We start from the raw sequence: 15,529 nt of genomic DNA, 5'->3' as shown, positions 1-15,529 counted from the left end.
TGCGTCCCTCTAAAAGCACTCGCTAGGCGTTTGTTCCCCGTTGTTCTTGCCTTTTTCCTCCTCCAGTTTGATTTTCTCTCCACCCCTACCCTCTCTGGATTGACAAGATGCCCTTGGATTAAACAGATGTTTGGCTCACACACATGACCTCCGCTGCAGGGAACCTTATTGTCAAAGAGGTCCAGGAGGAGCAAAGCTTGTTCCCCTGAGGACTGACGCTGTTACGCTGGAGTGTTGGGCACTGGCTGGTGCAGGGGGGATTTGGGGGGCACGGAGCCTTCCCAGTGCATTTTCAGTTGTGCCATGCAGGTGACCTTCCAGGGCATACTTGAGAGTGACAGGAGCTTGGTAGGAGACCCACAGCCTGCATCCTCTGCCCTCGGGAAAGCCACAGGCAGCTCAGCTCTTCCTTAACGAGAGCCACCCCGTGAGAGCTCTGGGGACTTACTGTAGGGAGAGTGGGCTGTCCCTCAGAGCAGCATGTGGCCGGTGGGACCTTGACGTCTCCCTCTCTGGGTTAGAATCTGGGCTTCAACACTAGACAGCTGTATTAACAGAAACAGGTTACTTGAACTCTTCATTCCTCAGCTTGCACACCTGCAAAAGGGGGGTAATAGCAGTACCCCTCAGGTGGAGTTGTTGTGATGACACGTGTCATGCATTTCGCATAGCACCTGCCGGAGTGTAAGCCCTCAACAAACATTAGCCGTTATCATCACTGTCTTAGTCTCCTCAGGCTGCCGTAACAAAATACCATAGACTGGGAGGCTTAGATAGCAGATATTTATTTCTCACAGTTCTGGAGGCTGGAAGTCCGAGATCAAGATGCCAGCATGGTTGGGTTCTGGTGAGGACTCTCTTCCTGGCTGGTTGACGGCCACCTTCTCACTGTGTCCTCACATGGCAGAGAGTGAGCCAGCTCAGGTCTTTTCCTTTTTAAATATTTATTTATTTATTTATTTATTTATTTATTTATTATTTATTTTGGCTGCGCCGGGTCTTAGTTGCGGCATGTGGACTCTTAGTTGCGGCATGCGGACTCTTAGTTGTGGCATACATGCAGGATCTAGTTCCCTGACCAGAGATCGAACTGGGACCCCTGCATTGGGAGCGTGGAGTATTACCCACTGGACCACCAGGGAAGTCCCACTTTTCCTTTTCTTATAATGGTATTAACCCCATCATGGGGGCCCCACCCTCATGCCTGCATCTAAACCTAATTACCCCCCAAAGGCACCCCCTCCAAATGCTATCGCATTGGGGTTCAGGGCTTTAACATATGAATGGGGAGGGGAGGGCAGGGGTGGCACAAACATTCAGTCCATAACAATATGATTATTTTTGTTGTCCCTTTGCAGGGTGTTCTTAGGTTTGGGACAGTCTTCCAAGGGGAGGGAAGGAAGGAATGAGGAAGCTCTTTTTGTCTCCAGTAGGGTCTTCAAGCCCATGGTGGTGGTTCTTGAGCCATCTGGAAACTGTGTGCTTTCACAGTGTTTTATTTCCCTCTCCTTTTAACCTTTGGGGAAAGGCTCTTTATTGTCCTAGTCTAGGTAAGAGGGAGAAGGAAGAAAAGTCAGGTTTATTAGGCAGCTGGGCGTGGAGGGAAGTCACACCACTGACTCCAGGCCACGCCCGTTGGTGTTATCCCCACTGACAAAGGACAGTGCCCGCAGAGGCTCTGGGCCAGGAACACCAGCAGTCCAAGGTCACGCTGCTCAGAAGTTTCAGTGAGATTTGAACCCTGAGCCTTCTGACCCTGCACCCTTGCAACTTGTAGCTGGTGTGGGGAGGAGTGGAGCGGCCACACCTGGGGCAGGATCGGGGTTGGGATGGATGCTGAGTGCAGCTGTCATGGCAAAGTGCACAGTCTGGGCCTTCCCGTCACATGGTGCTTGCTCGCTGGAGCTGAGCGGTGAAGCACCTCAGGCCCCTGAGTCCCTCTACCAGTGGAGGCTGCCCCCACGCCCCCTTCTACCTCCATATCCCCGAGGCTGCAGTAGCTCTCCTGCAGGAGGTTATTTCAAGGGACGCTAATCCAGACTGTGTTTTCTCCTGTGCTCTTATCCTTCCCCAGCCCCCAAAGACAATGAAGAACGCGTGTTCCGGGAGCGCATGCGGCCCAGGAAGCGGCAGGGGGCTGTCAGGCGCAGGGTCCACCAGGTCAACGGCCACAAGTTCATGGCTACCTACCTTCGGCAGCCCACCTACTGTTCCCACTGCAGGGATTTTATCTGGTAAGGCCCTCTTTCCTGGAAACCTCTAGTTATGCTTTCTTGGCGATGAGAGGTGGGGGGAAATGGGTCAGGAGATTAGAAACTTTATGTAAAAAATGCTGATGTGCTTTATTTCTTTTTCTGACTACAGAAGACTTTTCTGGAAGGCTGAGTGGTGCTTGGGGGGATAGATGGAAAGAAGAAACTATGGTTCCTGGTGCCTCTATACTTAGGATCATATCATACATCATATTTAAGGAGTTAAGATTTTATAACCAATAATGGTATTGTGGTTTGCTTTTTTAAAAAAATCCTTATCTTTTAGAGAGACAAGCTGAATTATTTACAAATGAAATGATAGGATGTCTCAGATTTGTTCAGGAAAAAAATAAGCTGGAAGGAGGGGTGTGAGGGGCCAGGGGTAGAGATGAAACAAGGCTGGCCATGTATTGATCGTTGTTGGAGCTGGGTGATGGGTACATGAGGGTCCACTATATTCATCTCTCTATTTTAATATACATTTGAATTTTTCCATAATAAGCTTAAAATATTTGATTGCCAATATTTATAATACAAAGCAGTTCTTAGTAACTGTCATAACACTGGTGCTGATAGGATGCTAAGATTTCAGAGGAGGGAGAGAGGAGCTGGAGTGCTCCTGGGAAGGCTTCCTGGAGGAGGTGGCATTTCTCCTTTCATGATGACTAGGATTTTGATAGGCAGAGATAGGTAAGTAGTAGACCTTTGGGGGAGGTGGAGAAACATAAGGAACACTGGCCTTGGGGATAAGCGGGGAACTTTTGATGAATACCTACCATGTGCCAGGGTCTCTCTTTGGCTCTGGAAATCTCTAATTAACTCTTCCCAGCATCCTATGGGCTATGTATTATGAACCCCATTCCACTAACAACAGTACTGAGGCTCAGAAACGAGACCACTCTACGGCCCTCCAGCTAGGAAGTGTCAGAGGCCTGATTCCACCCCTGGCGAGCACGACTAGTAGCTCATGCTCAGTCTTCCTGGAAACCTCTCTGAAACTGATGTGGAGTTTGCCAACACCCTGGGATCCTGCAGGGGAGAGTGAACAAGGCCACACTGCAACATGAACCCAGAAGGGGGACATTCGAATTGCACTGAGGACCCCCTGGATTCCCATGGTATCCAGGAAAGCCTCATCTCATCCTCATGGTGTTCTAGAACTAATCATAGAGGTTGGCGTGGACATCTGAGGTGACACAGCTTAGAGCAAAGTCAACCTGACTGAAACAGAAATAATGCCCCACTCCACCCGCAGACATGTCTCATTCCTGGGGCTGACAACCATCTGACCTCCATCTCTGTATTTTGGTCAAGAATAGGGGGAACAGGTTCTGAAAGCTTAGTCTTAGAGACTCAGGTCTTCTCTAACCCGTGGCCAGCACCACTGAACTCTAGGTTTCCTTAGCTGCAGCCCTAGTGACTTCTGGCTCCTTTCACTGGGCTGGGCACTGCAGGGAGCTGACCACTTGGTGGTGGTGCCCTGAGGACAGGGCTCAGGCCAGGCGGGTTGGATTGTTCTGTGTCCAGGCTGACCCTATACCTGCCCTAGGGTACCCTACTCTGGCCATGGAAGGACTCTCTGATGTTGACCTTCACATGGTAGATCGAGCCCCCAGTCCTGGCCACAGACTGCCCCATAACCCTTGGCTGCTTCTGGAATGCTCAGGGACTGTGCCTGCCAGCGACAGCCCTCCTCCACGATTATCCACGAAGAAGGACACACTCGACGACTCGAGGCCTGTGGAAAGCAAGCAGAGTCTTCGTGGCTTTCCAGAGCACAGCTGGGCCCCTGGAATGGTTGTTTGTACAGGAAACTGAGCCCTGACACTGACCAAACCTTGCACCCATTCCAAGAGCTAGGGCTGCCCTCAGTGGCCTTCAGAGAGAGTCATTTTAAGGCACCCTGCAACTGGGGGTGAGATCACTACCCCACTGCTGGTGGACTCCAGTGTGCCTGATGCATTGTGGGCAGCGACTAGAATGATGGCACTGGGGTGGCTTTGCGTGGCTTTTGACCTACTGAAATTCATTTTCTTAAAGGGCCGTATTCTTCTTTTCAGGGGTGTCATAGGAAAGCAGGGATACCAATGTCAAGGTAAGAAGTTATTGTATGAAGTAAATCCTTGGGGCCCACAGGTCGATCCAGATCACCACTGCTCGTGGGAGGCGGGTGCTGGGTTGGATGACATCCAGAGCTCTGTACGCTGGGCATGCTTACGCTCCCTCCCCACAAAGCAAGTCCCTGATTTTCCTTTGTCCCTGCCTGGCCATCTCTCCCCCATAACTGTGTGGGAGCAGATGTGCGGGACCACCATCTGCAGGTGTCCCAGGAGTCTCAGCCTTGTTTTGTAGCCTTTCTGGTGCACCTTCTTCTTTCCCCGTGAAATGTAAAACTTCAGTAAGATGCCCATTAGAGGCCGCCTGTGTCCTGAGCCGGGTTCTGTGTGTTCTGTCAGCTCCCTCACTCTCCCACTCCCTGAAGAAGCTCCCTCGCATGCTTGTTTTATTCAGTATCACTAATGGTCCTTGCTGGTTCTCTTTTTTGTCTCTTCAGTGCCGTCATTAGCTCTTAAACATTTAACAGTCACTTGAAAGTATGGGAGGGTTTGGTTTTTTTCCCCAGTTAACTGACTACAGATGTAAGGTTAAGTTGTCCAGAACTGGATGGTGGGTATGTGATGAGGTCATGTTGAGGTTTCTCTGTGGTTGGAGCTGGGAGACCATCCCGTCTCCTCGCCCAGCCACTGGTTGGCTTGGGTCTCACCCCTGGGGGACTGGGGTAGCTTCTGTGGGACATGGCTGTGTCTTGGGGGTAGCATGTACGCAGTTACACACGTGACACTTCTTAGGTTACTTACAGCCACCTGCTGCCCAAACTGGCCCATGACACTAAAGACAGAGCTATAGGCCACTTCTTGGGGAAGTATTACATTAAATGAAATTTTTTCTTTGGCACAGAAGGGCACAACCAGATCAAGAAGCTTGAGCACTTCTGTGCCACAAAACATCCATTTGCCTGCTGCCGGCTGGCCGGCCTGCCTGTCACCCCAGCCAACCCTGGTGGGACCCTGAATGGAGCACATTCAGAGCAGCAGTTCCCTGGGTAGACAGTGCTTCACGGCTGGGCCATTGTTCCCTGACCTTGGCATAGAGAAACAAGAAAATTGATTGATACTCCTGGAACTAGAGAAAACTGCTGATGTCCTTTGGATATAAATGGTCCATTCTTCTCCAGAGCATTTAGGAAACCCTAATGGCTCTGATGGCAGAGTGCTTTGAAATGACTGCATAAAGGGCTTCAGGTAGGGCATTACATTAAGACTCGGCTACAGAGACAGAAGGGCGCGGCTCCCCTCCCTCCTCTGCAGAGACCTAATCGAATGAATCTCAGGTTGGAACCTTTCTTCCCCTACTTGTCGCTCAGCCCTCTCGTGTTTTGCTCTTTGCAGTTTGCACTTGCGTGGTCCACAAGCGATGCCATGAGCTCATAATTACGAAGTGCGCTGGATTAAAGAAACAGGAAACTCCCGACGAGGTAAATATTTATAACATTGAAATTCTGGGCTTTCTTCACCGCCATCCCCACCTTCCACTGCCTCCTCTGTGGTCCCCAAGAGAAACCTTATCTCTTTGAGGTCCCGCTGCTGTCTTTATTGTGTTGATCAAAAATGAAGGGAGTTGTCCACAGTCTTCCGATATGAGGTACAGCCTACGGAATGAGTGCGGCTCAGAGTCGGGTTTAGGTGTGTGAATAGGATGCCAAGAGCTGTGTGATCCCCAAATGAAAGCCCACAAGGAAAATGCGAGTTATTTTATGTCATTATCTCATCGGAACAGTGAAGGGGCTCACTGACATGTCAAGGGATCCACATGGTTCATAAATAGTAAGAGACACAACACGCAAGCAGGAACCTTATCTTTATGAGGTGATGGGGGAATGGAGTGGGATTAGCAAATCTAAGAAACACTTAGGAGCCTGAAAGAACCACAATAATAACAATAATAGCTGACATTCATTGGGTACTTGCCGTGCCCTGATTTAAGCACTTTATCGTATATTATTTAAAGCCGTAACAACCTTAACGAGATCCATGTTGTTATTACCTTCACTTTCCAACAGAGAGAATAGGAGCATAGAGAGGTCAAATTAACTTGCCCCAAACCTCACAGCCCAGTATGTGAAAAAGCCACGTTCAAATCCAGCTAGTCAGTTCCGGAGTCTGAGCCCTTGACCACTATGTTCTCTTAATCTTAGAAACTAGTGTTAGATTGACTGTTAGAGAAGTTGTTACGGGTAAGGAAGAGAGAAAATTCGACTTGAAGCCAGGTTTCTCCTAACTGAGTGATTAGGAGAAGAGTGGTTCCACTAACAGATGTAAAAACCTTTTGGGGAAGATGACAGGTGTGAATCTAAGTAGAGAAGTTATCTGTGTTCATGACAATTGATTTCAAAGACATGATTTTAATTCTCGGTGAAATAAATAAATACTGTATAATCATAGGCCATTAGATTTGGGAGTCAGAGAGGCCTTGGGTGGATTTATAATCAACTGGGTTTATAATCAAATGGGTTTATACTTTGGCTTTTAAAAGGAGTTGCTTATAGAGATCTTCTACCTGCTTCTTAAGAATAATTCAACCAAGTGACATCTCAACATCCAAAGCATTTTCCATCTTTTATCTCCTTTTGATTTCACGCCATCTCTGGAAATCAGGAAGGGACGAGGCTTAGATTGAGTGTCCCGTGTCCCTGGAGGGCAGACAGTACAAAGCACCGAAATTATTTACAGAGGTTCTACTGACAGGGTAGAAATTGCAAGTCACGGTCACCCGGGTCTCCTGGCTCCTGGTTTAGGATCATAACCCGAAGTATGTTGTTACCCTCATTAGTTTAAGTAAATGAAAGAAAAAGATGATTAGCTTGCTGTCTGTCTGTCTTCCTTCTTATGGACATTTTATTGAGTGTTTATTGAGCACTTCCTGTATGCCAGATAATTGTTCCATGTCCCAATGAAATAAAGAGGAATACATGATTCCTGCTTTCAAGGATCTCATAAGTCTCAGTAAGTTTAAAAAAAAAAAAAATCTCGTAAATCTTATCAAGTGCGAACCTCTACAGGTTTATTTATATTCACAAATAGGCACACCTATGTATGCTACAGATCTACGGAGGGGTGGGCACGATTGTTTTCAGTAAATCTGGGATGCTGGTACTGGGGTAAGTGCGTAGTAGACGGCTGATGCACCTCAAGCAGGGCTCAGTAAGATGCTGGTGCAGCGGCAGGATGAGCCACTCCTTGCTGCCGGGTGATAAGGAGGTTGTTATGAGGCTGAGTGACCCTGAGGGTGTGTGTGCACATACCTCGGAGTTTGTGTTCACGTTCACGTCAGTGCCCAGCTCTCACCTCGCCGTGAGGGCTTTTCACTCACCGGGCAGCAGTGAGCCAAGGACAGCTCCTCTGCTGTGTGCTGTCCCTAATGCCTGGAGTAGCAAGAGTGATGCTCTCCCGAGCCCAGGGGCTCTCAGGTGATGGTGCCCTGCTGTCCTGAGAGGGGCAGATTTTGTTCGTGTGGCTGCTCCACCAGAGATGTATCGGTAGGTGGAGAGCATCTCTTAGAGGGCAGAGGGAGACCCCTGCTGACCTCTTGCTTCAGTTAATGTTTCCCACCTCTTCCACCCCCAGCGTCTCATGGACCCCACAATCCTGTCATATTAGGTGGGTTGGGGGGCGCCATCCTTATTTGCCAGATAAGGAATCCAAAGCCCCGAGAAGTCAGGAAACTTTCCTGAGACCTCACAGGGGGCTGGTGGCAGACCCAGGCCTGCAGATCAGATGCCTGGACTCCTCTCCCCCATCCTCTGCCCTTCCGTCTTGCCACCTTCTCTTCACTCCTTTTAAATAATAAGTGGCAGCATAGTGGTTAAAAAGCCTGGGCCCTGAATTCAGACCCACGGCCTCAAATCCTGGCTCTGCCACGCAGCCGCCTGCAGGCACATCTCTTAATCTCCCTGTTCCTTAATTTCCTCATTTGTAAACTCGTGCCTACCCCATAGGGTGCTGGTGAGGTTTAACTGAGCTGGTGGTGCCTGGCCCGTGGTCAGCACCGACGCCTTAGCGCCCTTAGTGGTCACCACTCCGTGTTAGCCATCTCCATCGTGATGGTTGTTTGTCCTAACTGATGACCTACAGTTTCCACGGCTGTGCTGGGTTCTTGGGTGTTCACAGAATCCCACATCCACCATCAAGCTGCAAAAAGACTCTGCCTGGCTAGGCTTTGGTGCTCAAGCAGCATTAAAAGCACATAATGACAATTCTTTAAGGTCAAAATGTGAGGTACAGGTTGAGTGCTGTGTGCCATGGGAGTTGGAGGTCTGGAGTCCCAGAGGGGACTGATGGGGGAGCAGAGTCCAGCAGAGCAGCAGAGAGAGTGGGATAAGGGTCCCAGCAGGGAGGTTCTCTTCACCTCCTTCCCAGGGCAGCTTTCAGAGCAAGGAGCTTAGCGGTGACCCTGTGTTTTGCCGTCCCTGCAGGTGGGCTCCCAGCGGTTCAGTGTCAACATGCCCCACAAGTTCGGGATCCACAACTACAAGGTTCCCACCTTCTGCGACCACTGCGGCTCCTTGCTCTGGGGCCTCTTGCGGCAGGGTTTGCAGTGCAAAGGTAAGGCGCTGGTCCTGGCCTCCTCCCCCCGCACCTGCGCCCCGATGTCCCTCCTCTTAAAGAATCTTTTCGTAGCCTTGAGAGTGCGTTCCAGGCCTGGCCAGAGGACTGAGCCCAAGCCCTCGCTAAGCCCTTATTAGTAACTCCGAGCATTTGTTAAGCAGTCTCTGTGCAGAGGCCATTCAAGGGACTCTGTAGAGGGAACCAGAAGAAGGAAGGCACGGCTCCATCTTTTAAGATAGTGAACAAGCTGGGGAGACAAGATGAGTCTATGGAAGTGCAGAAGAAATTTAAGGAAAAAATACATTAGAGTAGAAGGGAAGAAAAGTTTTTGGAGTTAGGCCCTGAAATAAGTCATAGAGATTTTTCTGTCACCATCTGTGGTTCAGAGCTTACTCTTGGAAGGAACACTGCTAAAGCACTGTCACATCTTATTGATCCTTTGTAGGCCTGTGATAGATGTTATATTATGCCCATGGCCCCCCTGAGGAAACAGGCTCGGAGACTAAGTAATTTGATCATGTCATGTAGCTTGTGAGCAGAAGTAGGGTTTGAACCTTGACTTCTAAGTCTTGAGTTTCTTCCTCTGTTTCCTGCTGTCCTGCCTGTGAATTGATTTCTGCTCAAATGAGTGTGCTGAGTGACACAGGTAATGGCATGTAATATGGGGAGGTGGGGACATACCCTGGGGGCCTGGATAGAGTGTCCAGTTTCACAAGCTGGTCCCAACCTGCTCACAGAGTTGGACAACCACGAACTATTGGGCAGGAATGTCTCATGGACATTATTTAAAAACAGTGTTTTATTATTTTAAATTTTAAATTTAATTTAAAAATGAAAAACATATTAAATTTTATGAAATTATTTTATGTTATAAAAACACTATTTTATTATTAGTGAATGTATTATTGATAAATACCTATTGTGGAAAAATTGGAGAAAGAGGTACAGTGTAAGAAAGAAAGCTGAAGCCATGAACCAATTGGTCATTGAAGGGATCCCAATGAGAAATTATGAGGACTGGAAATAAGGAACTGGCTGTAGTGGGAATAGAGAAGGAAACGAACTTAAGAGGTATCGAGGAGTGATTTATTGGCTGTAGTGACGAGATCCAACTGGGAGGATGGCGACACTACTCGCTGAGACAGGGAGCACGTGAGGGAGGGCAGGGCTGGAGGCAGTGATGGTGCAGTTGAGTTGGGGGCATGTTAACTTTGAGGTGCCTGTGGGAAGTTTACATGGAGTTGTCTGACTGTTGGACATTCTCATCAAAACTCAGAGGAGAAGTCTAGACTGAGCATTTAGATTTGGGATTTGTCAATGTCTAAGTAGTAGTTAAACCTATAAAGTAGATGTCATCCCCAGGATAAGTACCTTGAGTGTGAAGAAAGAAGAAAACAACTTGGGAATCTGGGGGGTGCGGTGGGTTACCAGCATCCTAGGATGAGCGTACAAAGGAACTGGGAGGGAAAGACCTCAGAGGTAGGAGGAAAAGTAGCAAGGAATGGCCTCATGGAAGCCAAGAAAGTAGAGAGTATTTTTTTAAAAATTTAAAGAAGGAAATGATGGATAGTGCCAAATGGTTCCAAGAAGTTATTTAAAGTAAGAAGTAGAACATGGGAAAATAGAACTACCATATGATCCAGCAATTCCACTTCTGGGTATTTTCCTGAAGAAAATAGAAACACTAATTTGAAAAGATACATGCACCCCTGTGTTCATTGCAGCATTATTTACAATAGCCAAGATATGGAAGCAACCTAAGTGTCCATTGATAGATGAATGGATAAAGAAGAGGTGGTGTGTATACACACACACACACACACACACACACACACACAATGGAATAGTACTCCGCCATTAAAATTAATTAAATCTTGCCATTTGCAACAACATGGATAGACCTAGAGGGTATTATGCTAAGTTAAATGAGTCAGAGAAAAACAAGCGCTGTATGATTTCACTTATATGTGGAATCTATAAAACATCAAATGAACAAACAAAACAGAAACATAGATACAGAGAACAAACAGGTGGTTGATGGCGGGGTTGGGGGGGGGGGGATGAGTGAAATAGGTAAGGGAGATTGAGGTAAAAACTTCCAGTTACAAAATAAGTGAGTCAGTCACAAGGATGAAATGTACAACATGGGGCATAGACTCAAGAATACTGTAGTATCCGTGTATGGTGACAGATGGTAACTAGACTTATTGTGGTGCTCATTTTGTAATGTATAGAAATATTGAATCACTATTCAGTATTCACTGGAACTAACATAGTGTTGTAGGTCAATTATGCTTCAATAAAAATTAAAAAAAAAAATTCGAACATGGGGTTGGATTTAACAACAAGGAGGTCACTAGTGCCCTCAGCAGGAGCTGTCTTGGTGGGGCAGTGGGGATGGATGCCCAAGTGCAGAGGCTGAAGTGAGAATGGAGGGTGAAGTATTTTCAGCTTATTTTATATAATCAGGAAAAAGACAGTGGAAATGGTGAGCCAGGAGAGACAGGGGACCATTGACAGAACAGGGACAGAGAGATGGATACCCCTTCTCCCAGTGGAGGGAAAGCCTCAAGGCCAGGCCAGGGTACAGATATGTCCTATGTTGGGGAAGGCAGTCCAGGAGGAGGTGATTGGGCAGAGTGATCATTTAAGTTCTGAATCTTTTGAGGGCATTGCAAATAAAAATAAGTGCCCTTATTTCTGAAACAGGAGATCCTGTTCAAAGTTGAGGTGAGAAGTGGGGGTGGTGTAGAAGGCGTGAGCAGGGTTGGAAACAGCTGTCGCGGGAAGTGAGGACGACCTGCCCCAGGACAGGAGGAAGTGCTGGCTGCTGACACATCTCGTGTCCTGTGTGAGCTTCCCAGACATTCACATTTCCCTTTCTAGAATTCTAGCACATGACCTGAAAGAAACAGGGCCTACCCGAAATCCTTTTTGCCATTACGTGACATTAAAACAAAGGAAGAGAAAGAAAAAAATGCAGCAGGAATCTCAAATGTTTTCAGAGGAGTGCTGCATTTTTGGAAAGTTGAGTGGGGTTGCTGGGAAGCAGAGTGCCTGCTTTGGATGGGACTCTGATGAAGCCATGTCTGGTTTTTAGTAAATCTATTAATTATTAATCTATCTGGAGAATCTAAATGAAGATTCGTCATATCATAAATATTGATATCTTAAGAAAGCAGCCCAGATGCCCAGACGCAGCAACTAGGGCTGTGGGTCCCTGGATGACCCCGGGAGAAGGCAGGGCCCACCCAGGGACAGTGTATTCAGCTCTGTTTTGGCAGGAAACACTCTCAAGCCTGCTCAAGTAAAGGATGGGGTGAACGAGGCTGCCTAGAGCAAGGATTCCTGTTCACTGGAGCCAAGGGGAACGTGAGGGGGTCAGGCCACACAGAGACAAGAGGGTAAAGGCTGTTCAGAATTTAGGGCCCCCAGCAAAAGTTCACAGATCTTCCCTGTCCTTTTCGTCTGCCACCATGACTTGGCCACTTCCTCCTTGCTCCTTTCCTACTCTTGCTGTTCCTTTCTCTCTCTCTCAATTAATAGACTTTATTATTTTTAGAGTAGTTTTGGATTCACAGCAGAACTGAACTGAAGGTACAGAGATTTCCCATATACCCCCTGACCCCACATACACTGAGCCTCCGCCACCATCAACATCTCCACCAGAGTGATACATTTCTTACAGTCGCTGAACTTACATTGACACATCATAATCACCCAATGTCCATAATTTACATTAATTTCACTCTTGGTGTCGGATACTCTATGGGTTTTGACAAATGTATGATGACACATATACAGAGTGGTTTCACTGCCTGCCCCGCCCCCCCCCCAATACCCTGTGCTTCTTGCTTTTGATCCTTTTTCAACCTCAAGTCTTTCTGCCCCTGCAGGCCCCTTACCCTGTGGAGAGGTTGATGACCAGAAGAGGCCAGGAAGGGCCAGGGCAGGGGCCCCTCGTGTCTGGGTCTAAGCCTGGTTCCGCTCCTATGATTACTAAGAAAAGGAAATCAAGGCTTAGTTACCTGCCCAGGGTCCCAGAGCAAGTCTCCATGGAGCTAGAGTTAAACCCAGGCAGCGGGCTCCTGCCCTGAATCTGACCCGTGCTCCACACCCTCTCCGGCTCGGGGAGACTCCGTCAGATCCTCACCTCTGCTGGATCAGGCTGGCTTGGCCTCCTGGGCTGGAGCCCCTATCCCCTGGTCGTGGTGGGACACCAGCCACTTGGCCTGCTGGTCTTTGGCTTCAGCTTTGTTTCCCGTCCCGCTCCTGGCGATAATCGGTTTAGGTATTTTTAGTGAAACCAGTTTCTCTCAAGCCTGGGTCTATAGGGAAGGATCCATGAGACTGTCCTGGTCACTCTCCCTTCAGCCTAAAATTGCCTGAGCCACATGGGTTCAAGTGTGGTGCATATACTCTTTCAGGGATCGTCTCTCTGTCAGCCAGGGAGAGGGAACATAATTACTCCCGTTTTACCGGTGGAGAATGAAGAACAATGTGCACAAGGGGATACAACAAGGGGCCCGTGGGACACACCTCTGTTCTCTGGGCTGCCACCTCCCTCCCACGGCCCAGAGGGGACAGATGCTTGGAGGATGCTCATGGGCTGTTTTCAGTAACTGAGTCCTTAATCAGGGCAGAAAAACACCAGCACTAAGTGATAAGGCAAAATATTTCATCCCTGTCCTTTTTTGTTTGTTTGTTTTGTTTTTGTTTTTAGCTGTGCCACGTGGCTTGCGGGATCTTAGTTCCCCGACCAGGGATTGAACCTGCGCCCTCGGCAGTGAAAGCACGGAGTCCTAACTACTGGACTACCAGGGAATTCCCTCCTGTCTTTTGTCTTATGATTTGAGTGCTGTCACCGTCTCTGTGTCTCTCTCCAGGCTCGCTGAGGGTCTGTCTGAGCCCTCAGCCACTATTAGTCCAGAAATTAGCTTCAAACATTCAAATATTAGCGTCACTGAGGCATTTGAACCCTTTTTGTTCTTCTCTTTATTTGAACTGTGCTGCTTCCCCAACCTGACCACCTGCACAGTGAACCCCCTAGGGTCCTTTTGCACCTGTGTTTTGTTTTTCCCTTAACTCATGGAGTTATTTCCCTGTGGAGGTAAAGACTCCCAATACCTTATGATTTTTGTTTCCTTCTCTAAAGAAGATGTGGGGTTCTCACCTGTCCTGTGGTTCACCGCCCACTTCTCTTCTGCCCATGAGCTCACACTCATGTCTCCAGCACAGCTGCCCTGAAGTCATCAGGCACCGAGGGGCAATTTAACAGAAAGCCAGACCTCTTTACACAATTTACGGTGTGCCCTGCAGGGCCCTGCGGCAGCCCTGGTTTTCCCGTCCACATCTGCGGTGGGCTCCCTGCTCCGTCCTGTCCCCTCTGACTGCAGCTCTGTACCGAGGTGGAGGATAGGTACAGCTGGGAAAGTTCTGGCCTGGAAATTCCTGAAGAATCTCCTTCCTGGCTTCCTGACTCTCTCTCAGATCCTATCCTAGTAACAGTTGTGATCCGAGCCTGCTTTTGTGGGCTAAGGGGCAGAGTGTCACTTTCCCGCGGGTAATGAAGAACAGGCCATCTTGTTTGGGGCAAACCCCTTAGGCAGAGAGCTGTGGCCAGTGAAGATCCCAGATTAGGAGTCCAGGGAACTGGTCTGTCCTGGTTCTGTCACTGCCTGGCTGGGCAATTGCAGGCAGGCCCCACTGGCCAGGTGACCCTGGACTTGCTTTTAACCCCAACTGCCCACCTGCTTTCTGAGAATTATAATGAAAACAGAGTGATCTTAGCTGTATATACCTCGTGGAGTGGCTGTAAGAGCCATAAAGATAGGAGGAAGGAAAGGTCTTCTCTCTCCCTCCCTCCCTTCCTTCCTTTATGGATATTTAAAAAACATTAGAGACATGAGAAAGGATTTTTATTCTCATCATTTTTGAAAATATCAGCCCTTCACTATTATTTTTTGACAACTAGGTTCCTTGTCATATCTTCAACTTTTATTTGTATTTTTAGAATTAAAAAAAAAAAAACACAAGGACTTCCCTGGCAGTCCGGTGGTTAAGACTCCACGCTTCCATGGCAGGGGCCATGGGTTCAATCCCTGCTCAGGGAACTAAGATCCCTCATGCCACACAGCATGGCCAAAAGACAAACAAACAAACAAAGCCACAAATAATACATAAATAATTCTCACTAGAAAAGATTCAAGCAAGACTTAAGTCTTAAGCATATGTATAAAAAATATTAAAGTCCTTTGTGTTCTTTTTCCACGTCCATCCCCAGCCTTAACTGCTACTAACAATTTGCTATGGATCCTTTCAAGCCTTTCTGTGTGCATTTGTTGCATGAATACTTATATACACTGTAATAGGCATCTATTGGTGCATAACAAATTATGCCAAAACCTAGTGGCTTAAAACAACCAATATTTATTACCTCAGAGTTTCTCTGGGTTAAAAATCTGAATGCAGCTTAGTTGAGTGCTTCTGACTTAGGTTTTCGCATGAGTTTGCATCAAGCTGACAGGTGGGGCTTTGGTCTCATCTGAAGGTTCAACTGGAAGAGAATCCCTTCCAAGCTCACTCATGTTGCTGTTGGCTAGAGACATCAGT

The 15,529-nt window shown here is 47.9% G+C and overlaps 1 protein-coding gene across 3 annotated transcripts in view; it reads left to right on the top strand.

The window, feature by feature from the left end:
* Positions 1–15,529, top strand: part of PRKCE (protein kinase C epsilon) — a 604,085-nt gene that overhangs the window by 318,250 nt on the left and 270,306 nt on the right. For all 3 annotated transcript variants that reach the window (XM_059943431.1, XM_059943429.1, XM_059943432.1), the window contains exons 4-7: positions 2,075–2,234; positions 4,313–4,347; positions 5,702–5,787; positions 8,785–8,914. In XM_059943431.1, coding sequence (XP_059799414.1) covers positions 2,075–2,234; positions 4,313–4,347; positions 5,702–5,787; positions 8,785–8,914 — 411 coding nt within the window. The remainder of the gene's footprint in view (positions 1–2,074; positions 2,235–4,312; positions 4,348–5,701; positions 5,788–8,784; positions 8,915–15,529) is intronic.

Source organism: Balaenoptera ricei, chromosome 13, assembly GCF_028023285.1.
Source record: "Balaenoptera ricei isolate mBalRic1 chromosome 13, mBalRic1.hap2, whole genome shotgun sequence".
NCBI lineage: Eukaryota > Metazoa > Chordata > Mammalia > Artiodactyla > Balaenopteridae > Balaenoptera > Balaenoptera ricei.
The sequence above is the reverse complement of the archived record's forward strand: the minus strand, read 5'-3'. Positions and strand labels throughout refer to the sequence as shown.